At 45.5% G+C, this 25,639-nt stretch overlaps 2 protein-coding genes across 5 annotated transcripts in view; one reads left to right on the top strand and one right to left on the bottom strand.

The window, feature by feature from the left end:
- The window catches only part of LOC119976001 (pentraxin-related protein PTX3-like), a 31,152-nt gene extending 29,535 nt beyond the window's left edge, over positions 1–1,617 (top strand). Inside the window, exon 4 of the mRNA XM_038816024.1 lies at positions 203–1,617. Coding sequence (XP_038671952.1) covers positions 203–819 — 617 coding nt within the window. The 3' untranslated portion in view covers positions 820–1,617. The remainder of the gene's footprint in view (positions 1–202) is intronic.
- veph1 (ventricular zone expressed PH domain-containing 1) overlaps positions 1–25,639 on the bottom strand; it is a 359,761-nt gene that overhangs the window by 264,296 nt on the left and 69,826 nt on the right. The gene's annotated exons all lie outside the window — the stretch shown is intronic.

Here is a 25,639-nt window from a genome sequence, read left to right as displayed (position 1 = left end):
AACTTTTTTTTTATTAAATCAGTCTATAAAGTTTGAACCTTTTGATCTTTTAAATGTAATTTCTGGACATTTGACATAAAACCTTGTATTTGATCTCTCCTAAAAAGAAAATGCAGTCACTCTCGGTTCAAAAAAAAAGGCTATGTAGAACAGTGCATAATGTCATTGAAAGTATGTACTATTTTCTTCTCTTGTCTCTCAGGTTGTGACATGGCACTGGTCTTTCCTATGCGCTCAAAGAAGATTTATGCAAGTGTTCACCCTGATGATATGACTCTGAGCTCATTTACAGCTTGCATATGGGTAAAAGCCACTGACCTGCTGGAAAAAACTATTGTGTTTTCCTATGGAACAAAACGAAATCCTTATCAAATTCAGCTGTACTTCAATCAGTCTTCTATTGTGCTCTCTGTGCATAGTGACACAAGCAAAACGGTTGCTGAAGGTGTTGCTGCCCTTGGTCAGTGGACATACCTCTGTGCAACGTGGAGTGCTGAGGATGGAAATGCGACCCTTTGGGTGAACGGGAAACTTGCTGCTGCTTCTTCAGGAATGGCTGTTGGCTACAATATCCCAAATGGAGGACTACTGCAACTGGGTCAAGAAAGCAATGGTTGCTGCACTGGAGGTGGCTTTGATAGAAAACTTGCCTTTTCAGGAAAGTTGACTGGGTTCAATATGTGGGACAGAGTCATTTCCAAACATGAAATTCAAGACTTGACTAGTGGGGAGGATTCCTGCAGCATTAGAGGGAATGTTGTTGCCTGGAGTGTCACAGAGATTCTGCCACATGGAGGAGCTGAATTTATTTACAATTAATTGTATTTGATGTTTTTTTTTTCCAAAGTAACATGCCCATAGAATGGATTAATTCTAATTCTATGATGCCCAATTATAAGGAAAAAAGTCTGTTTATATTACAAAATCCTCCAGATCCAACTTCAGAGTGAACTCTGTAGTATAAATTAGTACAATATCATGCTTGTACAGAAATTCTCATCTCTGATAAGAGGTTTAAACTGGTGTTAAGATATGCATGCCAGACTGTTTCTATATTAATTCTCTTTGGTTTGTGAGTTTGTTTGCCAGCAACAACAGGAGTGATGTTATCATATTGTCCATCCCTCAGGCCTGAGCACCTGGATTTTAAGATCCAATATCTGCTATGCTAAAGAACATTCTTGTTTTCCTCCTCGACTCCTCAGGTGGTCTGGCAAGATTCACTTGAGGAACTAGGACAAATACAGCTTTAGTACAAATTCAGATGCAAATTACGTTTCAAAACAGTTAGTGTTCTCAAATAATACTATTTTTACTTTACACTTTTGATTGAACTGTGATGCAAATAAGTGCATGGTTACATTCATTTAATGACACATAATTGATTAGCAAGAAGCATTAAAGGAAGGAACTTAACCTCTCCGTTCTACAAAGAAACATTCTCATTGCTCAACACATGCTTAAGATGTGAAAAATAGTAACTTTGAAATCTAAGTTACATTGCTTTACAATACATACAAAGTCTGTATTATCCCGTAAAAGTCCTTTCATATCAGCCATCTAATTATTCTATCATAAAGAGTCTAGTTTTATAATAAACTGCTGTTAAACAATACATCAAAATCTGTGTGTGTATGTATTTTGGCAAAAGAGACATTGGTCACAATGGCGAGTGGGCAATTTAATCAAACCACTTATGTGGGAAACTTAATAACACAGCAGAGAAAGAGGCCATTCAGCCTACTGTGACTTTGCTAGCTCTTTTTGATGAGCTGTCCAATTGGTGCGACTCTCCTCTTTCCCCATAACCCAACAATCTTTTCCTTTTCAGGAATTGATCCAATTACTTTTTGAAGTTATCACTGAATCGACTTCCATCATCTTTTCAGTTAATGCATTCCATCGCAGCCTCCACTGGAGATCCCCAGGATCAGTCTTCAGCCAATTCGATTCACTCCACATGATACCAGGAGTCGGCTGAATGCACTGGATACTGCAAAGGCTATGAACCCTGACAATGTTCCAGCAATTGTACTGAAGGCTTGTGCTACACAACCAGCTGCACCCTTAGCCAAAATGTTCCAGTGCAGCTACAACACTGGCATCTACCCAGCAAAAAATTGGAAAATTGCCCAGGTATGTTCTGTATACAAAAAGGACAAATCCAATCCAGCCAAATACCATCCCATCAGTCCACTCCTGCTCATCCATTAAGTAACGGAAGGAGTTATCAACAGTGCTATAAAGCAACACTTGCTTAGAAATAACTTGCTCACTGACTCTCCTCAATTTGGGTTCGGTCAGGGTTACTCAGTTCATGACCTCATTACAGCCTGGGTTCAAACTAATAATAATCTTTATTGTCACAAGTAGGCTTACATTAACACTGCAATGAAGTTACTGTGAAAAGCAGCGTTGCAGCTACTGGTACCAACGACAGCTTTCTCTGCCTTCCTCAGATGAGCCCTCCTCCAGAGTCAGGCAGGACCCTCCACTGACACCAGAGGAGGTAAGGGCACATCACGCTTGCTTGAGCAGATGGCGAAGGCAGACAGTGCCCAGGACACCGACATTCGGAGGACTGTTCGGAGACCAGGACCATGGAGATCCCAGAGTGTCTGAGAGTCATGGTCTCGGTCATGGAGGAGTCCAGGAGGAGCATGAGCACTGCGTTGACCGGGTTCTGAGGGCATAACCTCCTCCATTGAGAGAGTGTGGTAACTATCATGGAGAGGCAGCTCCAGAAACAGAAATTCCTGGGGTTGCGGTCAGACCTGCAATCCCGCACACAGGCAATGACCTCAGGAGGTCACTGCCGGAATGGTAGGTGATGCTGCACCAGTCTCTCAGGTGGATGTCCATCCATCAAAGAGGTACAGTTATACCTCACACAAGTGGAGGAATTGCTCGTCATCTCTGTGGGCTCCTCTCCCTCTCACGGCACTTTGAATGAGGGCAGCAGCTCCTACGTTCGTCCCACTGCCAGTCACTATGCCACCTTCAGAGGCCTTAAAAATTGATAAGTGCCCAGCCACGGTGCTGGAGGCAACTTCCCAGGCAGTACCAGCTCAGGCCCAACAGCTACACAATGATTGCCAAGATCATTGTGGCCAACACGATGGCAGAGTTAGCAATCTGCCTTAAATGCTCCCGTCAACAATGGGGGGGATGGGGATGCACCAAGACATAGCACCTGCGAACCTAAGTGGCCACAGGAAGTTTGCACTATTGACTTTAGCTTTTTCCACTATGTAATGTTTAATTTGATTCAACGTATCAACCATTTATGTTTTTGTGATGACTGAACCTATGTTATAAAGATACATTAAGACTTTGGTCCAATGCTCGCTGTTGGTAGTCAAGAAGGCATACGGCATGCTTGCCTTCATCGGCCGGGACATTGAGTTTAAAAATTGGCAAGTCATGTTGCAGCTTTATAGAGCCTTAGTTAGTTAGGCCGCACTTGGATTATAGTGTTCAATTCTGGTCGCCACACTACCAGAAGGATGTGGAGGCTTTGGAAGGGATACAGAAAGGATTTGCCAGGATGTTGTCTGGTATGGAAGGTATTAGCCACGAGGAGAAGTTGGAGTAACTTGGTTTGTTCTCACTGCAACGACGGATAGAGGTCTACAAAATTACGAAGGACGTGAACAGAGTGGATAGTGAGAAGCTTTTTCCCAGGGTGGAAAAGTCAATTACTCGGGGACATAGGTTTAAGGTGCAAGGGGCAAGGTTTAAAGGAGACGTATGAGGCAATTTATTTTATACAGAGGCTGGCGGGAACTCGCAGCCGGGGGAGGTGGTGGAAACAGATACGATAGTGGCTTTTAAGGGGTGTCTTAACAAATACATGAATAGGATGGGAATAGAGGGATATGGTCCCCGAAAGGGTAGGGGGTTTTAGTTCAGTCGGGCAGCATGGTCTGTGCAGGCTTGGAAGGCCGAAGGGTCTGTTCCTGTGCTGTAAGTTCATTTGCTCTCTGAGGCGGTGCCCTTGGTCTCAGACAAAATTTAAGACTTGGCAGACTTGTTGAAAAAAGGCTGATTCAAGACCTGCCTGGTGTCCCTCCCTGTCACCACGAAGATTCCTTATGTCTGGCTCCTTCATCCTCACCTGTCTAGGTTCCCCATCGGAATCATCCTGTGGATTTCTCTGTGAGGTAAGTGTACCTGTTTCAGTCTCCTCCTGTTCAGTAGTTTATCCCCTGTTAGAACTGCAGAGCACAACACACAACGACAATGGGCTTTATGTACACTGGGGCATATTGCAGGGATATGATCACAGTGTTAATAACCACGCTGATGTAAAACTCTGAAGGGCAACTTGGAACACTTGTTCTTACTGGTGTATTTTTTAATTTGGTATAACCAGAGAAGAGATATCCAAACCAGGAAGGGACAGTCTAGTCTTGTTATGATCAATTAATAAAGAATATTTATAAACTTAAAAGGAAACACACGACAAGAGTACAATACACACCAATAGTACACTGAACCACAATAATGGATATACACAACCAATGGGCACAATTATCCATAAATAATTCGAAGTGTGGTAGTGAGTGAGAATTGCCGCGAGATGTCCAACGCCCAGCCCAGTGAGGCCGGCAACGCAATGCAACATTAATTTGTCAACTTAGCAAGGCCTCATGGGCTTCTTGTCGTAAATGAAGGCTCGCCAGTCGACTCTCCGGGACCGCGCTCACCAACCCCCCGCTAACAAGGTCGAGCAGCACTTAAGCAGCTCTCGCTCAGACAACCCTAGCCAGCTCGCAATAATGGCGACGGGGAGACCGTCCCGAAGATTGGGATGCTGACCTGGGTAGGCAAGGAGGGAGGTTCTGTTCCCCCGTGGGTCCCAGAGAGTCAGCCACAAGGCAGCGGCTGCTGCCTGAGATGAGGTGGCATCAGCTTGGGGAGTGTGACCAGAAGGACTGACCTTCAGTGCAGAAAAAAAGTCAACGAACTACACCGGGCAGCACGGGTGATTAGACACCAATGCCCTCCATCTCTCTCTCTCTCTCTCCCCCCCCCCCCCCCCCCAAGGGAACATCCACCCCCAACTCCCTATGTGACCCTTAAACCTTCCTCCACCCCCTCCTCCTTCAATCCCCCCCAAGCCCTCCTTCATATACACACACCCCCACCTCTGAACCACGCATGTGGCTAACGATGCCCTCTCTGTCTCCTCAGGAAAAGCTCTCCCATAAATGTCAGGAGAGGGCCCAGACTGGCGGAGGTGTGCCGGACTTAAGAATCCTCACCTCCTTCGAGGAGCATGCCTGGAGATAGCCGAAGACAGATCGGTCACCCACGTGGAGGCTGGTGGACGCCGCAGAGGTGAGGAACTACCAGGTTCCACCTGGGGGACCTGTCAAACTTGAGTAGTGATTGCCTTACTGACTGACCCATCCCTCCCACTGACCACATGTCCATTCTCCTGCAAGTCCACCAGCCGACGGCGAGGGCCCATCCCAGGTGGCCCTCCTCTCTTGACTCTGGGGAGAACACCTCAGAGGAGATCTCCAAGGATGCAGCTGTTATAGCCGCGACACAGCTCTCATCCCCACCCGCCACCAGCGCAGATACATGTACCTCGGTGGGGAATGTTTGTGGTCAGGCTTCGGGGGCACAATCTGGTGAGCACAGCATTGCTGATGATGTACATCAAGTGGAGGCAGGAACCTCCAGGTGAGACAGCAGCCGGAGGTCTGCTGGATCCCAGGATCCAGCTGGATCCTCAGCCTGATGTTGAGCCTGTGGTACAGAGGTACCCGGAGTTGATTGAGATGATAGGGACTTTCAGGGGAGATGTTAGAGTCATTCCACCAGATCCATAGCTGATTGGGAGGGTGGGGTGGGGTGGGGGGAGGAACCGGGGACGATGCCTAGGGTGCAACCGCTCGTGGCACTACCATGCCAACCCTTGGGTCGTATGCGCCCATTCTGGGGAAACACTTGTCCCTGCCCATCTGCCCCAGTGACCACCCGTAACCCGCACTGACTGCTTAGGCCCCTGGCTGAAGGCTACTGCTAATAGGGAATTGACAATCATACTTAAGTGAGCACTTCACACATGCCAAGTGGATTCCTATGGGTGGGCGGGCCATACAGCATGTCGGAGCCATTGCCTAGAATCCCAATCACACTGTGATGCCTGGACACTGTGCCTGAACACTGCAGCACACCACACATGCAGCAACCGAGATCCAAACACCCAGGGCATGGTTCACAGCTCCAATGACATGTCCGCGGCCAGAGGTAGGGCGACCACCATGGTAAGGGGTCCAGGTGATGTTATGAGCGGGTGACTGGGGTACAGGGTCTGGTGGCTGGTGAGGAGGGCCCACTGTGGCCAGGTGTGCCTGGGCAGGTTGTTCTGGGGGTGGGTGGAATCAATTGGGGATTGGAGAGTCCTGGGCTGGGAGCCACCACATTCTGTCAGTCTAACATCCTCCCTCAATGCCAAGGCAGGGACTTTGGACCCAAACTGTGCCCGAGTGGTGCTGCTGCTAGGCCAGGCAACCAGACATCAGAGACAGCAGCATCAGCAGGTGCTCAAGGCGACTGACCACATGCTGGACCCTGCCCCATATCCTGAGGGTCCGGCCGCCCATCAGACCAGGGAGGACTCAGGGTGTACAGGTATTATTGGTCATTCGAACAGATGACAGACGGCGCGTGCCGCAGGAGGCCCAGCCTCAACTAGGAAACAGTGCGACACCTGTGCCATGTCATCAGACAGTGCGACACCTGTGCCATGCCATCAGAGACTTGGACCAAGCCCAGCAAGATACCCGGGCAGTAGGTTTCTCCACCATCCCCAGCATAGTCATAGATGTCACGCATATTATCCTGCACTCACTGGGCCATCTGGGAGTGCCCTACGTTAACAGGAAAGGTTTCCACTCCCTCAACATCCAACTCGTGTGTAACTACCACATGATGATCATACGCGTGTGTGCACGCTTCCCAGGAAGCGTCCATGACAGTTACTTCCTGGGGCAGTCTGTCATCCCGGCCTCTTCGAGGACCAACCCAGGCTGGAGACTTGAGCGGAAACCCATTACAACAAAGCACATGTGGCCCCTGGGCTGTGATTGAGGGGTACATCGGACTCCCCGACCGCTCCGGAGGTACACTGCAGTACACTGCCCGGAGGGTTGCCCACTTTGTGGTGGTCTGCTATGTCTTCCACAACCTCGCACAGCAGTGAGGTGATGAGATGGAGGTTGGTGATAAGTAACATGTGGCCATGTCCTAGGAGGACGAGGACAATGAGGTGGTGCCAGACCAGCATGGGCTGGACGACAATCCCGGGGATGAATCGGAGGATCAACAGGAGGCTGCAGGACAAGCGGCAGCAGTGAGAGTTCGGCAAGCCCGGAGGGCAAGGAGGCCCTCATACTCGCCAGATTCACTGAGGACGCGGCCTGGTCCAGCACAGTAACATAGTGGTTAGCACAAATGCTTCACAGCTCCAGGGTCCCAGGTTCGAATCCGGCTTGGGTCACTGTCTGTGTGGAGTCTGCATGTTCTCCCCGTGTGTGCGTGGGTTTCCTCCGGGTGCTCCGGTTTCCTCCCACAGTCCAAAGATGTGGTTAGGTGAATTGGCCAGGCTAAATTGCCCTCAAGGTCCAAATTGCCCTTGGTGTTAGGTGGGGTTACTGTGTTATGGGGATAGGGTGGAGGTATCGGCTTGGGTAGGGAGCTCTTTCCAAGAGCCGGTGCAGACTCGATGGGCCGAATGGCCTCCTTCTGCACTGTAAATTCTATGAAATGAAAAATCCTCGCTATCTTACCCATTCCCGACCCCCATCTCCCACCCTCCCAGGGTATATGTTACACACTCCAGGGTCCTGGGACTGAGTCAGCACCATGCTCCTCAATCTGTGCCATTGTCTGACCCCTACCTTTCTGCTGAGTGGTCGCTCACACCCATCACCTGAACGCGGTGTGCCCGGGGGTGAGGGGAAGAGGCCTGGAGAGATAGGTCAAGGGTTCGGAAGTTGGCCCGCATTACGGAAGAAAGTGACAAAATCATCATTACTGGTTGTGCACAAGATTCTTTATTGTGTTTAACAATTCGCAAGCTGGCTGGGGTTGGCTGAGCAAGTGCTAACACGACCTGGTTAGTGGGGGGGCTATGAGCACGGTGCCGGCGAATCGGCTGGTGAGCCTTCATTTGTGTCAAGAAGCCCATGGGGCCTCGTTTAGTGGATCAATTAACATCGAATAGCGTTGCGGGCCTTGGTGGGCCGAGTGCCTGGAAGCTCGCGGCAATTCCTGCTCATTACCACACTGACAAATCTTTCCAGAGAATCCTGCCCAAAGTGTTGCTCTGTGGGAGTGGATGGATAACAATTTCTGCCCATGACCTTTGACCCACTGTCCACAATCTTAACTGCGCCCCAACTGAAAAAGTGCAAGGCATAAACCTCTTTGTGAGAGGCAGTAAATCAAAGGCAGGCTCAACTCTTTGTGGCCAGTTTCAGAGAAAAGACCTGATATCGTTCAGCTATGGTAGTTATGTAACCAAGAAGAAAGGGCAATCGAGAAACAACAGCATTTACAATAAGGATTCTCACTCTCAAAACAACAGAAATATGACATATATTCTCAACCTAACCTGCATTGTTAGAAAGTAGGTAACTTTAATTACTCTGGAAATAGTGGGTTGGATTTAATGTTGGCGACAGGGGTCTTTGGTGGAAATATCAGATCACTTCTGTGAGGGAGACCTGGCCAAATTAAGTTATCAGGCAATTAACTAGCCAGCATCAGGTCTTCACTGGAATCTAGGACCCCAGGGACAGAAATTTGAGGTATATAAAATTGTCTGGACAAACTGGATAGGGGTAAACTGTTCCCATTTGTGGATAGATCAAGAGCCAGCGGACACCAATTTACAAATTAGCAAAAGAAGCAATGATGATATGAGGGGCGACATTTTAACAAAGCACGTGGTTAGGGACTGCCGAGGAGCGTGTTGGAGGCCGATTCAATTGAGGCTTTCAAAAGAGAACCGTATCATCGTCTGAAGCAGAAAATATTTACAAGGCTATAGGGAAAAGGCTGAGGAGTGATATTAGGTGAATGCTCTTAGAGGAAGACAGTACAGGTGCGATGGACTGAGTGGCCTCCTTCTGTACTGCGACCATTTTATGATTATCTCTTCAGCTCAGCTTCATTCATTCACAATGTACAAATAAAGGAGAAACAAGATTGAATATTTTTAGTTGACTTTTTAATCATCTTGTCATATCAACTTTCCAATCTGCTTAGAAAGATCCAGTATTTTTCTTTCACCTCGCCTTTCAAAAGTACTTATTCTAACCACTGAAGCAATACATCTACCTCCATCATATCCCCAACCAACTGCATCCATTAAGAGCAAATCCCACGAATCTCTGAACTATGGGCAGCACAGTGGTTAGCACTGTTGCTTCACAGCTCCAGGGTACCAGATTCGATTCCCGGCTTGGATCACTGTCTGTGTGGAGTCTGCACGTCCTCCCCGTGTCTGCGTGGATTTTCTCCGGCTGCTCCGGTTTCCTCCCACAAGTCCCAAAGGACGTGCTGTTCGGTAATTTGGACATTCTGAATTCTCCCTCCGTGTACCCGAACAGGCGCCGGAATGTGGCGACTAGGGGCTTTTCACAGTAACTTTGTTGCGTTGTTAATGTAAGCCTACAATAAAGATTATTTTTAATAGTTGACTTGCATTAACACGCCATTTTTCTAACTGTGAATCTAAGAATTATATACATTTTTTTTTAAAGTGTTCATTAATATCTTGCTTTCAATGCTGCTGATCCCAGCATCGATTTCACTCTCAGTTTTTGTCTTTACTGAAAACAGCTCCTTTAAAACTGGTTGCCAATTTAAAACAGTTACCATTCATTAACACAGCTGGATATAACAGAGGCCAAGTACTGAGCGTGACAATTATTGTTCTACATATTGTGTTGTCCCTTAAAGAAACGAGCTTGATATGGCTGACTCAGAGCTGTGACAAAATGGAATCAGATCTTCTTCTCATTGCACTCCTGTGAATCATTATGCAACTAGAAAGGGGAAATGAGCACCCAGAATTCAGAAGCCAGGTGATTGTAATAATATTAATGTACTCACTGCATATTGTCCTTAAGCATTATAGATGGAATGGTTGAGCAATCCTGAAAGCATTGGTACAGGGCGACTGCTTCATATCAAAACAATTCAAGGTTTTGGATGCATGTTTTTGTTTTGGGTGGCAGGGTGGCACAGTGGTTAGCACTGCTGCCTCACAGCGCCACAGACATGGGTTCAATTCTGGCCTTGGGTGACCGTCTGTGTGGAGTTTGCCCTTTCTGTGTCTGCATGGATTTCCTCCGGGTGCTCCAGTTTCCTCCCACAAGTCCCAAAGGACGTGCTGTTAGGTAATTTGGACATTCTGAATTCTCCCTCCGTGTACCCGAACAGGTGCCGGAATGTGGCGACTAGGGGCTTTTCACAGAAACTTCATTGCATTGTTAATGTAAGCCTACAATAAAGATTATTTTTAATGGTTGACTTGCATTAAAACGCCATTTTGTTAACTGAATCTAAGAATTATATACATTTTTTTAAAAAACTGTTCATTAATATCTTGCTTTCAATGCTGCTGATCCCAGCATCAATTTCACTCTCAGTTTTTGTCTTTACTGAAAACAGCTCCTTTAAAACTGGTTGCCAATTTATAACAGGGCGACTGCTTCATATCAAAACAATTCATGGTTTTGGATGGACCTTTTTGTTTTGGGTGGTTAGCACTGCTGCCTCACAGCGCCAGGGACATGGGTTCAATTCTGGCCTTGGGTGACTGTGTTGAGTTTGCCCATTCTCTCAGTGTCTGCGTGGATTTCCTCCGGGTGCTCGCGTTTCCTCCCACCGTTCAAAGATGTGCAGGTTATGTGGGGTTACAGGGACAGGGTTGGGGAATGTGTCTAGGTTCGGTGCTCCTTCAGACCCAAAAGGGCAAATGGCCTCCTTCTGCACAACAGGGATACCATGGTTCTATTCTCTGGTTCTGAGAAGAATTATGCAAAGTTGGAGCGGGAATATGAGCAGGACAGTGTCCTTTGGTGCTGACAGTTTCGAAGTTCTGCTGGAAGAGGTAGAGCGGAGGAGGGCAGCCATTTTTGAGACCACAACCTACATGAAAGTGATTATAGAGCGAATGCCATCTTCCTTGCGCATCGGTCAGGAGAGGAAATAAGCAGAAAATTCTAAGGCCTGAGGTAGTGTGCCAATGTAAGTTTGCTCACACGCGAAAGCCTCAAATCAAGTCGATATCTCCATTATCAATGCCAAACAAAATGTGCAAACATTGTGCTGCTTGAGGCACCCAATCACTGACACAATCTCTTATATCTATCACATCTGTATACAGATTCAGGTTGAACAAAGCATCTTTTATACATAGTAGTTATATGTCGTGGCACCATGTGAACATTGCCATCTGAAATGAAGGATTTACTTGTGAAGTATTAAATATTTTTGATACTCAATAAAATTCAGAAAGCATATTAAGAGAAGACTCTACAGGGATCAAGGGATTGTGGGGGAGGGGGGGAGGTGGTATCAGGGTATTGACTCAATGGTCAGCCATGATCATAATGAATGGCGGAGCAGGCTCAAAAGGCCGAATGCCCTCCTTCTGCTTCTATGTGTCTATGTTTCTAAGAACTATGACTATATCGGCAGATAGGATGGTTTTCATTATCCTGAAATATGTTTTTCATTATCTTGAAATTTTTTTTAATGAATTGAATTATGAAAGTGCCCCGCCACTAACAACAGAGGACCCAGAACTGATCCCTGTGGTACGCCACTAATAACTGGGCTCCAGGCTGAATATTTGCCATCCACCACCACTCTGACTTCTATCGGTCAGCCAGTTCGTTATCCAACTGGCCAAATTTCCCACTATCCCATGCCTCCTTACTTTCTGCATAAGCCTACCAAGGGGAACCTTATCAAATGCCTTACTAAAATCCATGTACACTACATCCACTGCTTTACCTTCATCCACGTGCTTGGTCACCTCCTCAAAGAATTCAATAAGACTTGTGAGGCAAGTCACAAATTCCCCTCAAATCCGTGCTGACTATCCCTAATCAAGCAGTGTCTTTCCAGATGCTCAAAAATCCTATCCTTCAGTACCCTTTCCATTACTTTGCCTACCACCGAAGTAAGACTAACTGGCCTGTAATTCCCAGGGTTATCCCTATTCCCTTTTTTGAACAGGGGCACGACATTCACCACTCTTCAACCCCTGGTACCACCCCTGTTGACAGTGAGGATGAAAAGATCATTGCCAACGGCTCTGCAATTTCATCTCTTCCTTCCCATAGAATCCTTGGATATATCCCATCAGGCCCGGGGGAATTGTCTATCCTCAAGTTTTTCAAAATGCCCAACACATCTTCCTTCCGAACAAGTATCTCCTCGAGCTGACCAGTCTCTTTCACACTGTCCTCTCCAAGAATATGGCCCCTCTCATTTGTAAATACTGAAGAAAAGTACTCGTTCAAGACTTCTCCTATCTCTTCAGACTCAATACACAATCTCCCGCTACTGTCCTTGATCGGACCTACCCTCGCTCTAGTCATTCTCATATTTCTCACATATGTGTAAAATGCCTTGGGGTTTTCCTTGATCCTATCTGCCAAAGATTTTTCATGCCCTCTCTTTAGCTTTCCTAATCCCTTTCTTCAGTTCCCTCCTGGCTATCGTGTATCCCTTCAGCGCCCTGTCTGAACCTTGTTTCCTCAGCCTTACATAAGTATCCTTCTTCCTCTTAACAAGACATTCAACCTTTCTTGTCAACCATGGTTCCCTCACTCGACCATCTCTTCCCTGCCTGACAGGGACATACATATCAAGGACGCGTAGTATCTGTTCCTTGAACAAGTTCCACATTTCAATTGTGTCCTTCCCTGACAGCCTATGTTCCCAACTTATGCACTTCAGTTGTTGTCTGACAGCATCGTATTTACTCTTCCCCCAATTGTAAACCTTTCCCTGTTACACTTACCTACCCCTCTCCATTACTAAAGTGAAAGTCACAGAATTGTGGTCACTATCTCCAAAATGCTTCCCCACTAACAAATCTAACACTTGTCCTGGTTCATCACCAAGTACCAAATCCAATATGGCCTCACCTCTGGTCAGACAATCTACATACTGTGTTAAAAAAGATTCCTGGACACGCTGCACAAACACCACTCCATCCAATCTATTTGATCTGAAGAGGTTCCACTCAATATTTGGGAAGTTGAAGTCACCTATGCCTGTGACTTCTGCACCTTTCCAAAATCTGTTTCCCAATCTGTTCCTTCACATCTCTGCTGCTACTGGGGGGCTTATAGAAAACTCCCAACAAGGTGACTGCTCCTTTCCTATTTCTGACTTCAACCCATACTACCTCAGTAGGCAGATCCTCCTTGAACAGTCTTTCTGCAGCTGTTATACTATCTCTAATTAACAATGCCACCCACCACCTCCTTTACCACCCTCCCTAATCTTATTGAAACATCTATAACCACGAACCTCCAACAACCATTTGTGCCCCTCTTCTATGCAAGTTTCCGTGATGACCACATCATAGTCCTAAGTACCAATCCATGCCTTAGATTCACTCACCTTATTCCTGATGCTTCTTGCGTTGAATTATACACACTTCAACCCATCTCCGTGCCTGCAAGTACTCTTCTTTGTCAGTGTTACCTTCCCCTCTGCCTCACTATACGCTTTGACGTTCTGAACATTGGCTACCTTAGTTGCTGGACTACAAATCCGGTTCCCATTCCCCTGCCAAATTAGTTTAAACCCTCCTGAAGAGTACTAGAAAACCTCCCTCCCAGGGTATTGGTGCCCCTCTGGTTCAGATGCAACCCGTCCTGCTTGTACAGGTCCCACCTTCCCCAGAATGCGCTCCAATTATCCAAATACCTGAAGCCCTCCCTCCTACGCCGTTCCTGCAGCCACATGTTCAACTGCACTCTCTCCCTATTCCTTGCTTCACTATCACGTGGCACCGGCAACAAACCAGGGATTACAACTCTTTCTGTCCAGGCTTTCAACTTCCAGCCTAACTCCCTAAACTTGTTTATTACATCCACACCCCTTTTCCTACCTACATCGTTGGTACCAATATGCACCACAACTTCTAGCTGCTCACCCTCCCCCTACTAACCCCTTATCTTTCTAATTCTTGTCTTGAATATAAATGGAGATTGTTAATAACAAATACAGCAAAATCATTGTCTTGTCAGTACAAGTATTTGCGTAGTAGCTAATAATTTTTCGTTTTAAACTGTTCAAACCTTTTACAGTCCATAACCTTGAGTAAGCACTCAATCTTCACTGCAGTAATGGTCACATCACCAACAAAGCAACAGTCCAATCAGTCAAAAGTTTGAATGGTTGAACCATGTCCGTCGTCTGATTTGGTCTCTTTCTGTGCATGTGATGTTGCTTTCATATTTCTTGTGCCTTCCAAACCTTCTTGGTATCTGGTTGAACCCAACTTCCCGACCATTGAAATGTGGTTGTTTCTTAAACAATGTCCCGTTCTTCTTGACATTGGTGCCATTATCCTTGAACTTGGCCTTGTCAACACATGCACGTCTGTTCCACCTTGAATGGTAAACGTGTTGCACACGCTGTGCTGCAGTCCCTTGTCTGGCTCTCAATTATAACTGCACATTCCAACACTTTCCTGCCATGCAAGTGCCATATGTCATTGAGTTGTCCAGTCGCATCACTGTCATAGCTCTGAGTATTTTCTGTGGTACCCTAACCATTCTTGGTGCACTCAGGATCAGTTCCTTGATACCTTATCGATTCAAATTCAACTTGTCCACTATCCGTGCCCTCAGGATTCTCTGATGTACCACCAGGCTCTGCAACATCAGTTCCTGTCGGATGTTCAAATGTATACTCGAACACTTGGTGTTCCATGCCTGGAACCAATTTTTCCAAGAAGTCTTCATCTCCCTATTGGCTGTTCTTCATTGCTGTGCTCTCCAGTGACCTAATCACTGTAGCACCATTATCATTAGCCTTTGTACACTCTTGTACAACTCGAATGCTGCCAGCGGTTGCTACTTCGCTAGTTGCAAATAACGTGTCTCGACCTTCCTGGTCCACTTCACGTTGCTCATCATCCGATTCCTCATCAGTGTCTCAGCTATAACCTACAGTGGTTAGACTTTCCTATTCTTCTTTTTCTGGTTCTTCAAATAAACATGCAAGACTTTCCCAATCTTCTTCTTCCTTGATCCATCGCAAATACTGTCTATCGCAAATACTCTCCGGACTAGATTCAATGCTATACAAGCTTGCACACCTATTACCGATATCTGCTCAAAGTTGACCACCTCAAAGTCTAGAGGCATTTCAATTTCTTCACGTCTCACCAATAGACGACATGTACCTTCCGTGACGGCCGTGTTCCCATTGTAGTCCACCAGTCGACACCTAGACTTCCCTACAGTCGGTGTTTTATTTGCTTGCAGCAATGACTTCCAAGAAATCATATTTGCATCAGCACCTCTATCAATGCTAAATGGTGCTGCTATGCCATTCAGACTGAGATTTACAGTCCAGCTGACTGATCTTTTCTTGGAGAGGCGTAGTGGATTCCTCACCCGAATCCCTTGGAGCAACCTCAGTGACTGTCTTCTCCGAACTGCTCGTGTTCGCTGTCTTTAGTTGAGATTTCCAACTCTTTTGTCTCTGTGGACACTTCTGATCTTCCTGTAGTCAGTGTAAAATTCTTCATTTCCTGGACCAACTGCTCCACGCTGTATACGGTCATGTCACTGCTACTGCACAAGTTGTGTTCTACTGCTGGTGGAGATTCAATCAGTTTTCTGCACTTTAACCCTCTTTTTCCCCACTGCCGGGCACGGTCTCTTTAAGGGGGCAGAGCCTCAACATCCTGATGTCATCACATCCGTGACGTCACGCACACACTTCCACTTACTGGGCAGCACGGTAGCACAAGTGGCTAGCACTGTGGCTTCACAGCGCCAGGGTCCCAGGTTCGATTCCCGCTGGGTCACTGTCTGTGCGGAGTCTGCACGGTCTCCCCGTGTCTGCATGGGTTTCCTCCGGGTACTCCGGCTTCCTCCCACAGTCCAATGACGTGCAGGTTAGGTGGATTGGCCATACTAAATTGCCCTTAGGGGTTATTGGATTATGGGGATAGGGTAGAAGTGAGAGCATAAGTGGGTCAGTGAGGGATTAAGTTGGTCAGTGCAGACTTGATAGGCCAAATGGCCTCCTTCTGCACTGTATGGTCTATGTTCTATGTGCATGCGCAGAAGGGTCCTTGTTCGGAGTGCACTCTTTTTCTAGGACCGCATGCGTAACTTTTTGCGCAAGTGCAGAACGGTCATTTTTCGAATTGTGTTTTCTGCTCCACTGTGCATGTGTGGAATGTCCATTTCCCGAAGCGCATGTTTTTCTTAGGTGGTCTTCTCTTCCAGCGTGCCGACTTTTTTGTTGCACTACAGCTTCAATGGACCAGAGGATTTTTGCGGCACTTTCCCGATTCATCGTTTCGGTACATCTATTTTTAGTTGCTGTACTCGCAAAGTATATTTTAAAAGAATCTTGCAGCATTACGTTTTTTTGCTTTGCCAGTCATTTACTTGGCTTTTCCTCTGTTGGAAGCACTGTAATGTTCTATGTTCTATGTTCCATGCTCATCAAATTTTTCCATGACTACTTTAAACTGATGTTTCTCATCCTCATTCTCAAAATAGAATAGGTTATAGAGCTTTGCAGCCAGCGGTCCAGCCAAATGTAAGAGGGGTGCTAGTTTCCAGTTTCCTGAGACATTTTCAAGCACGGCAGCACACAGAAAATTTTCAAACTGCTGCTTGGAGAACGCCTAGCTTTTACATAGTTTACCGTCTATTGTGCAATGATACAGTTTCCGCAGAGTCGCCATCTTGCTTCCCGGATGTTCTTTTAGATGTAGAGGCTTGATTGCTCCATTCAGATGCTTTGTTTTATGGTGTCTTCGCTAATCTACCTATTCCAGGTTTTAGGGACATACTCCTGGTACCATGTGTTGTTCTCTGCCTTGCTCTGACCAGATGGCTTTGATGCATAGTGTTGATCAAAGAACGAGTCTTGTAAACTAACAAAACTATTATTTAACACTACAATTGGATTCAACATTTAACTCTTGGAACTAACAGTTGAGTAAACACACATTAAACTATACTCATCTAACATTCAACTCACTAACTCATTAACTACTCCCTTGCTCTCTCTCACTATCTTCAGTGCTCCCAACCAGCTCCTGCTCCTACCACCTACTCCAATCTTCTGCCCCACAAGGCTCAGTGTCATCCCTTACATACGTCTAGGATTGCTCCCTCTAGTGGCTGTCTGTACATATTCCATTAACCCTTATATTACCTTCATGTGTAATAATACCACAGGTTACTTGAATTGTTTGCAGCGAGTTTGAAGTTTTTGGTGGAACTATCAAATAACTTCCAACGGATTTTAAAAGCAGACAGAAAACATGGCCTTCTCATCATGGGACATTCCACAAGTCCTTTTCAAAATAAGGTTGGTTTTCACGTTGATTCCAACAATGTATGTTGTAGTTTAAACCTGGAGGGTTTGAGACAGTCACTCTCATCGGTTTGAATGAACTATTTAACTTAACAATACCCTTTTGGTTTGGATGGGTTTCAGGAAAGAATATTGATTCACATCAGTCTGGAATGTTCCTTTTGTTCCCTCTGAAGACTGGGGAGTGGTTTAAATTCACAAAAAGTAGTCAGGTAACCCTTGTGCAACCACCATTTCAGCCGTGTGTGTCCAGTTTTAAAATATAAAATTAGTTTGAAGTTCAGTATAGGACATGACAAAAGCAAGGAAGGGTGGTGCTTAATTGATAATGAGAAAATATTTATGTTAAACACATTGTTACAATTATGAGGTTTATATCTATTTTGGACTGTGTCTTTAAGTTAAGGTGAAATCAAGGGAGTCATGTGACCTGCTTTGCAGACTGCCTGACAGTAGGTCTGGATGGTTTGATTGTTAGAGATGAAAAAAGGCCCAAATTATTTAACTGGGAAGGAGTAAGGGGTTTATGCTTGGCGACAAAGGCAGCAACCTGTGTGCTAACACTGGATAGAATAAAAGCCTCCAAATGCCCAGAAAAATGTTGAGAATATTGGGTTGTGATCAGTCATGCCTTACACTGTCCACTTACTGCCAAGATAAAGAAAGAGTTGGAGTGTCAATGATAGCTAATCAGCATTTCTACCTGAGCATAAGGCCCGTGTGATCCACATTGCCATGGTGATGGACTTTGAGATGGGAAGGGTACAGAGGAAACTACTGTGATATTGGGTTTCAGGCTTTCCTAAAAGATTACTGAATATCACAGACAGCTTAGTCTGCAAGGGTCCGGGAGCGAGAGACAGTTAGAGGTCAATAGTCTCTATGGTATGCCAGGCCAGAATGCAGGTGGAAACTTGTGATCAGAATGAAAAAGTTAAATTAATGAGGAGTTAAAATGAGTCTGGAAGATTTGCCGAGCTTACACTAGAGAACAGATCTTCAGTAATACTTTCACCGCTTCTGGGGTTAGAGATTAACAGGAAGGAAAAGAACAGAAGTAAACCCTTGGGAGCTGTATATTTTTAACTGATTTCAGGATAATTGAATATCTACTTAAAGAACAGTGTGACATATACATGTGAAGTTTGTTATTTTGGTTGTGCTAAAAATAAAATATGGGGGGATTCCGTCTTATGGTTAAGAACATAAATTGTCTATAAAGATGGTATTTAGTCAATAGTACTCTTAGTCTTTTGCTGCAGTAAATGTTGTAAAACATGAAATATAATGCTATTATTTCACCGATCAACTGGAAGTCTAAATTTATTTCAAAGAATTATCAGTCTCCACAGTCAGATATATAGAGATAAAAGGGAGACAGCTAAAGAAAGAGAGAGAGAGAGAAAGAGAGAGAGAGAGAGAGAAAGGGAGGGGCCGGGATTTTCCGTTCCAGAATTTAAGTGCTCCCACCAGTGGAGAATCGGGACTGCAGTTAGAAAAGAGGAAGTGAAACCACTTTTGTTGCTTTGAAGTGGTCAGCAGCTATCAATCATAACAAGAATGTTTATAAACATTGCAGGTTGGATCAATGGAAGTTATTTCAGATGCATCAAGCTTGAAGGGAAAGAAAAGTAAACAAACCTCCTGGCCGTTGTAGTTAAATTATTAAGCTGTCAATCAAAGGCAAGATAACGGTATTGCACTGTGAAATTGAATGAATGCTTAGCATCTCAAAGGTTCTCTGGAAATTTCAAACATTTTCAAGTGTTGTGGGCTTTTTAGGAAGGTTGTGACACTTCAGAAAGCAGCAGCTTCAAAAGCATAGGCCTGAGGAGACACATGTGAGGAAATGGAAAGTGTCCCTGGTCTGCTCATCAGCTGTCAGGCAATTTTTAAAAAAAAGTTCATGGGATGAGGGCTGGGCCAGCATTCATTGCTCACCCCTAATTGTCCTTAAGGGGTCAACTTGTGGATCTGGAGTCAGGTGTGGGCCAGATTAGGTAAGGACAGCAGATTTCCTTCCCTAAAGGATATCAGTGGACCAGATGGGCTTTTACGACAATTGACAATGGTTTCATGGTCATCAGTAGACTTTTAATTCCAGATTTTTACTGAATTCAAATTTCACCATCTGCAGTGGCGGATTTGAACCTGGATCCCCAGAGGATTACTTTGGATTCCTGCTTACCAGTCCAGTGACAATGCCGCTAAGGCACTGCCTTCTCAAGAGTGAGAAGGCCACTTCAGAGTTTAAACAGGTCAGACCAGGATGATGATCTTGAATAGAGGGCTGCCTGAGATCACCAAGCCAAGAGTGGTCTACATGTTTCCCAGGGCTGGAAGGGCTGTCCAGTCACAGAACCCACAGCCCAAGCCCATCCAGTCCCCAGGACCCTTGGGGGCCCTCCCTCTACAGTGTGGCAGCAGAAGAGGGGTACATGAGCAATATGCTGATCCCCCTTGACCCCCACCCCTCGGTGTCCATTGCTCCAGGACTGCGTTTGGTAATAAATACACCAAAGCTTGCCCTGCAGTTCCTGCTGTGAGGGTTGCATCATAACCGGGAGAGGGGGTGAAGAGATGGGCTTCCAGCCCGGAACAGGGTCGGAAGCCCTCTAAGGCTAGTGGGGCAGGAGCAGAGACTGGGGATAAGTCTGCCGCCCGCCGCCAATCCCATTTTTAGCCCAACGTGGGATTCTCTGCCCAATTAGGATTCCTGATTTTAATGGTGAGGAACAGAGAACCCTGCCCAGGGACAGAGATATCTATGGAGGAAGATACACAAATGTACATTTGGGGCACTTCATGGGATCAGTTCTATAATACCAAATATGTATAATGTTTTGAAGCGACCGCTTGGATAATTGCAATCCTGGCTGCCATGCTGCCATACTTGAGACACCCAATCCCAGAGTGATGTCACTCCAATATCTTCCCTTTTCCATTGCTACTGATGGACATGGCTACTATTGAAGCCCTCACTTTCTATCTTTCAAAAGATTGGGTATCACTCATATTTCTGTCTTACTCCTCTCAAAAGATTAAAGGATTTCTCCAGCCTGTCACCAGAAAGGCCCAGTCTATGCCCAAGCTGAAGCCTAAAACCATCCACAGGGCAGCTAAAAACGTACTTCCTACACTTATTATTGCTAGACATCTACTCCAAACTGATACACTGGGAGGAATTTTAACAATCACAGCTGGGGGGCAAAGAGTTAGACAGGAGGTTTAAAAATGTAAATTGTGTAATGTGACCCCAGCCTGCCAAGCACAGGCCTGGGCGTTATTTTTACCACAAAGGTTATATGTGTCCCAACCTCAGGAGGCAGTACATCTCACTAATATATATAAATCAGGTTTTCACAGCACAGTTGGGAGTCTCATTTGAACTTGGGTCTGGTTTCCCAGAGCCAGGAGCAGCCCCATTTAGGTTGGTGTGCTTTACATAGCAGTGCATTTGAGCCAGGAGGAACAGGAATGCCCCTGGTCCCTCAAGCTAACCACCCTCTGTGATCAGTCAATTACCCCCACAAAATCATACAAAGCTTTAAGACCCCCAATCTCTCCTTCTCTCCCATTTCCTGGTCTGAGACCCCCCCCCCCCCCCCCACCTTTATGACCAGTATGACCTCCGCATGACCCACAAAATTTACTGACCCTTAATTTATGTTAATAATCTTTGCTGATTGTAGGGGCCTCTGGCTGAGGCTTTCTATTGCAAATGTTCCCATGAAACAACTGGCAGAAAAGAAAATGTTAAAAACCTGATAATAATGAGGTTGCTGCCAGCACATATGCTTCCCTGAGTTGAGAATCTCCCAGCAAATAATACCCTCTCATTGCGTCCCTGCAAACATCAAGGCCATTGTACACCAGAAATGAACCCTCAGCTTTGAAACTGTTATGGGTTGAAACCTAAATACATGCATAAAGACCTCGATAATAGAAGCTACTCATTTACGGTTTTCACAGCAGAATGCAGTTGGCCACAGAATCAGGTCCGTAATGCATTCTCAGAGACACAGTTAATAAAAATGAATTTGACTTTTTCACATGCGAAACAAATCAACACTTTTGTCCTCAATACTCAGTAGTAATGAGACAGAGCAGCTCACCCAGCTGTTGTAATCTCTGGGTTTAGATGGCATCATGATAAATTAAATGGTTCATTGATTGAAAGTTAAAAATAAAGGTGAATCAATAAAAAGAAAAAAGTGTTGTATTGCCATCATAGGCAAGCGATAGTTGTATGATTTACAGAATTGCAGTACTAAAGTTAATTGTTACTGGAATTAATAATAATAATCATCATCATTATTAGTGCCCCAAGTAAGCTTACATTGACACTGCAATGAAGTTACTGTGAAAATCCCACATCGTCACATTCCGGCACCTATTCGGGTACACGGAGGGAGAATTCAGAATGTCTAATTCGCCTAACATCACATCTTTCAGGACTTGAGAGGAAACCAAAGCACCCAGAGGGACACGGACACGGGGAGAACGTGCAGACTCCGCACAGACATCAGCCCAAGCCGGGAAACGAATCAGGGACCCTGGCACTGTGAAGCAATAGTGCTAGCCACTGTGCTACCGTGCCACCCAATTAAAAGACTTAGATGAATTATTGCGTGGAAAGTAATACATACATGAGTGAAGTAAAAGCAGTAATTTGATCACATGGTTCAGACGATGCCCTCCCAGGTGTGAAATTTGATCAGTTCATAGACGTTAAATGCTGTCTTCAGATCATTCCAAGGGAGTAAAGTTGGCCCGAGGTGGTATTGCAAAGGGCAACAGCAAATCAGTTTCACTACCTGGCCAATTTTCTTCTCCATCAAAGACTATGGAAAATGGAGCCGTTTATTTCTCATTACCACCCAGGTCTACTTGCATCCAAGCTTTTTCCAATTCTCTGCAGTTTCATTTATGGGATCATCCTGTTGCTTTGAATCCAGTTTCCTTCAACTGACTGCTTTTTATCGCTGCCATATTTCTTGACCATGTTAATGATGATGACAGGGAACAATTAAAATGTTTCCAGCAGTCGAACAAGTCTCAATCACACAGCAGATTTCCAAGAATTCCTAGTGTACATTAGAGATAATCATGTCCTGGAGGTTGGAAAGCACAAATTAACAGCCTTCCTCGGGGGAGAATATGAAGCTGGCGAGTGTGGAAAATGATTCAGGAACAATAAAGACGTTAAAAATACTTTACAAAAATTGGAACAGGAGCTTTACTCTCAATTCAGCTTGTAGTAAACTTGATCTGCCTCTCTGATCTGACACAGAGACAAATGTATAAACAGATCCAATCCGTAACACTGTACATGCCAATTTAAAAAGTTAGCACAAACTGATGTCAGCTACAAAAATACTGAAACTAAAAATGGCCCTGATCTATGAAAACAAGCAGCTATATTGGCTTTGTAACTTAAGTGCTAGGGATAAAGAATATTCCTTTAATAAAAGAAACACAAGACTGAAAACCTAAGACAGATATCATGATAGCCAAAGCACAAAACTCGTTATTCATTTCTCGGCGATTATTTTATCCACTTTGAAATTTATCAATAAATAGATCATGAAATGTTTTGTTTTGTAGTATTAAGAGTGGCATTTGGATTTTCAAAAAGCCAGCCAGATATAGGGCGTGATTTAATGGCCGCACAGCGCTCGGAGACCTCGGGCAAGCGGCGGAGATCAGACGGAACGGCACTCGTGGGGGTCTCCCAGGGGATCAGAGGCCCCCAGATGCTTGCCCTTTGGGCAGGGTGGTATCCGGGCACTGCCAAGGTGTCCAGCTGGACTGCCAAATGGCAGGGGCACTGCTAGGTTGGCATTTTCTTGCATGGGTGCGATTGGGCCTGGGGTTGCTTCGGGGGCCTCGGGAGATCGGGACATCATTTAAAAATGTGTTAAAAACACACTGCAGGCAGTCCTGCTCACCACTCTTTCACAGAGGCACTTTTAATTTTCAGATTAAACAAAGACACTTCTATTTTTACTTTGTCATTGTAACCTCCTCCCCCTTAAACCTAATTTCATTGGCACTCTTCTTGTGTTTCATTCTGAGTAATATTCCTGCTCACCCGCAATTTAAAGTTCATGCCGACACTCTGTACAGGCTAGCATACTCTAGTCGTGCTCCCAGCTTCTCCTCCTTTCCCTCCCTTAACTGCTGTATGTGGCCTCTTTTCCTCTATTGGCAACCAAGCACTCACCCTTCCACCGTCATTGATTTTCCTCATTTACAGTCTTAAATACTTCTCATACATCATTACCCGTTCCATTTCCATTCATCAGCAATCTTGCTCACTCCCTTCTCCTTACCATTTACTTTTCCCTTTCTTATCCAGTTTCCCCTTCTCCTAGAATTTGTTCTTCTCCTTTTGCTGTTACTTTTGTCTCTATCCTAATGTCCATGAGATAGTACCTTCCAAAATCGCAATGTCGACTATCTTGGACTGGAAGAGAAGGATCACCACCACCTGCACATTCCCTTCCAAGCCACTCATCATCCTGACTTGGAACAATGTCACTATTCCCTCTTTGTCAGTGGGTCAGAATCCTGGAGCTCCTTCCCTAACAGCGCTGTGGCTGTACCTACACCACATGGGCTGCAATGGTTCAAGAAGGCGGGTTGTCACGATCTACTCAGCAGCAATCAGGGATAGGCAACAAAGGTTGACCTTGCCAGTGACACTTAAGTCCCATAAACGTATTAAAAAATGTAGCCCCCCCCCCCCCCCCCCCCCACCTTGCCATCAAATCTAAACCAAAAAGAAAATACACAAAACACGTGGAAGTGGAGTCGATGCAATGCATCCACTAATAATCAAGGTATAAAGGAGAATCACCACAAACAAATCATAATTGGTGTCAATTGTATTGCATTTTATTATAGGATACATAAATCTGAGCAATCAGAACTGCTTATCCAGTATTTTGGTTGTTGCTTCAATCACTTGTGGAAGAGCATAATTAACATTATAATGGCTTCTAGGTTTTTAAAAAATATTTTTTATTCTCCTTTTTCACATTTTATCCCAAATTTACACCAACAATAAACGATAATCAATAACAGATATGTCAATCCCCATATCAATAACAACGATCCCATCCTCCCACCAAACCCCAAACATTAGCCCCCATGTTCATATAAACAAATGACAAAAAGGAATCAGGAATCACCAATAGTCACCATTAACACACAGCGCATCCCCCTCCCCCCAACCCTCCCCCCAACTAATGTTCGATGTTATCCAGTTCATGAAAGTGCATGATGAATAATGCCCATGAATTGTAGAACCCCTCCATCCTTCCCCTCAGTTCAAACTTAACCTTCTCAAGAGTCAAGAATTCGAACAGGTTCCCCCCGCCACGCCAGGGCACAGGGTGGAGAGGCTGCTCTCCAACCCATTAGGATCTGCCTTTGGGCGATCAACGAGGCGAAGGCTACAACATCTGCCTCTGCACCAGTTTCCAACCCTGGCTGGTCCAACACCCTGAATATGGCTTCCCGGGGGCCCGGGTCCAGTTTCACATGCACCACTTTAGAAATTACCCTAAAAACCTCCTTCCATTAATCCCCTAGCTTTGGACAGGACCAAAAGATATGAACGTCATTAGCGGCCCCACCACCCGCAACGCTCACACACATCTTCAACTCCTTCAAAGAATCGGCTCATCCTCGCCCATGTGAGGTGTGCTCTGTATACCACCTTCAGCTGTATCAGCCCCAACCTTGCGTACGAGGTGGAGGCATTTACTCTCCGGAGCATCTCACACCAGAACCCCTCCTCCATATCTTCTCCCAACTCTACCTCTCACTTTGCTTTGATCCCTTCCGGTGGTCCCTTGTCCTCTTACAAAATAGCTCCATAAACCGCTGACACTACCCTCTTCTCCAGTCCCCCTGTCGTCAACACCTCCTCCAGCAATGTGGAGGCCGGCTCCACCGGGAAGCTCTGTATCTCCTTTCTGGCAAAATCTCGAACCTGTATGGA

Source organism: Scyliorhinus canicula, chromosome 13 (assembly GCF_902713615.1).
Source record: "Scyliorhinus canicula chromosome 13, sScyCan1.1, whole genome shotgun sequence".
Lineage (NCBI taxonomy): Eukaryota > Metazoa > Chordata > Chondrichthyes > Carcharhiniformes > Scyliorhinidae > Scyliorhinus > Scyliorhinus canicula.
The sequence above is the reverse complement of the archived record's forward strand: the minus strand, read 5'-3'. Positions and strand labels throughout refer to the sequence as shown.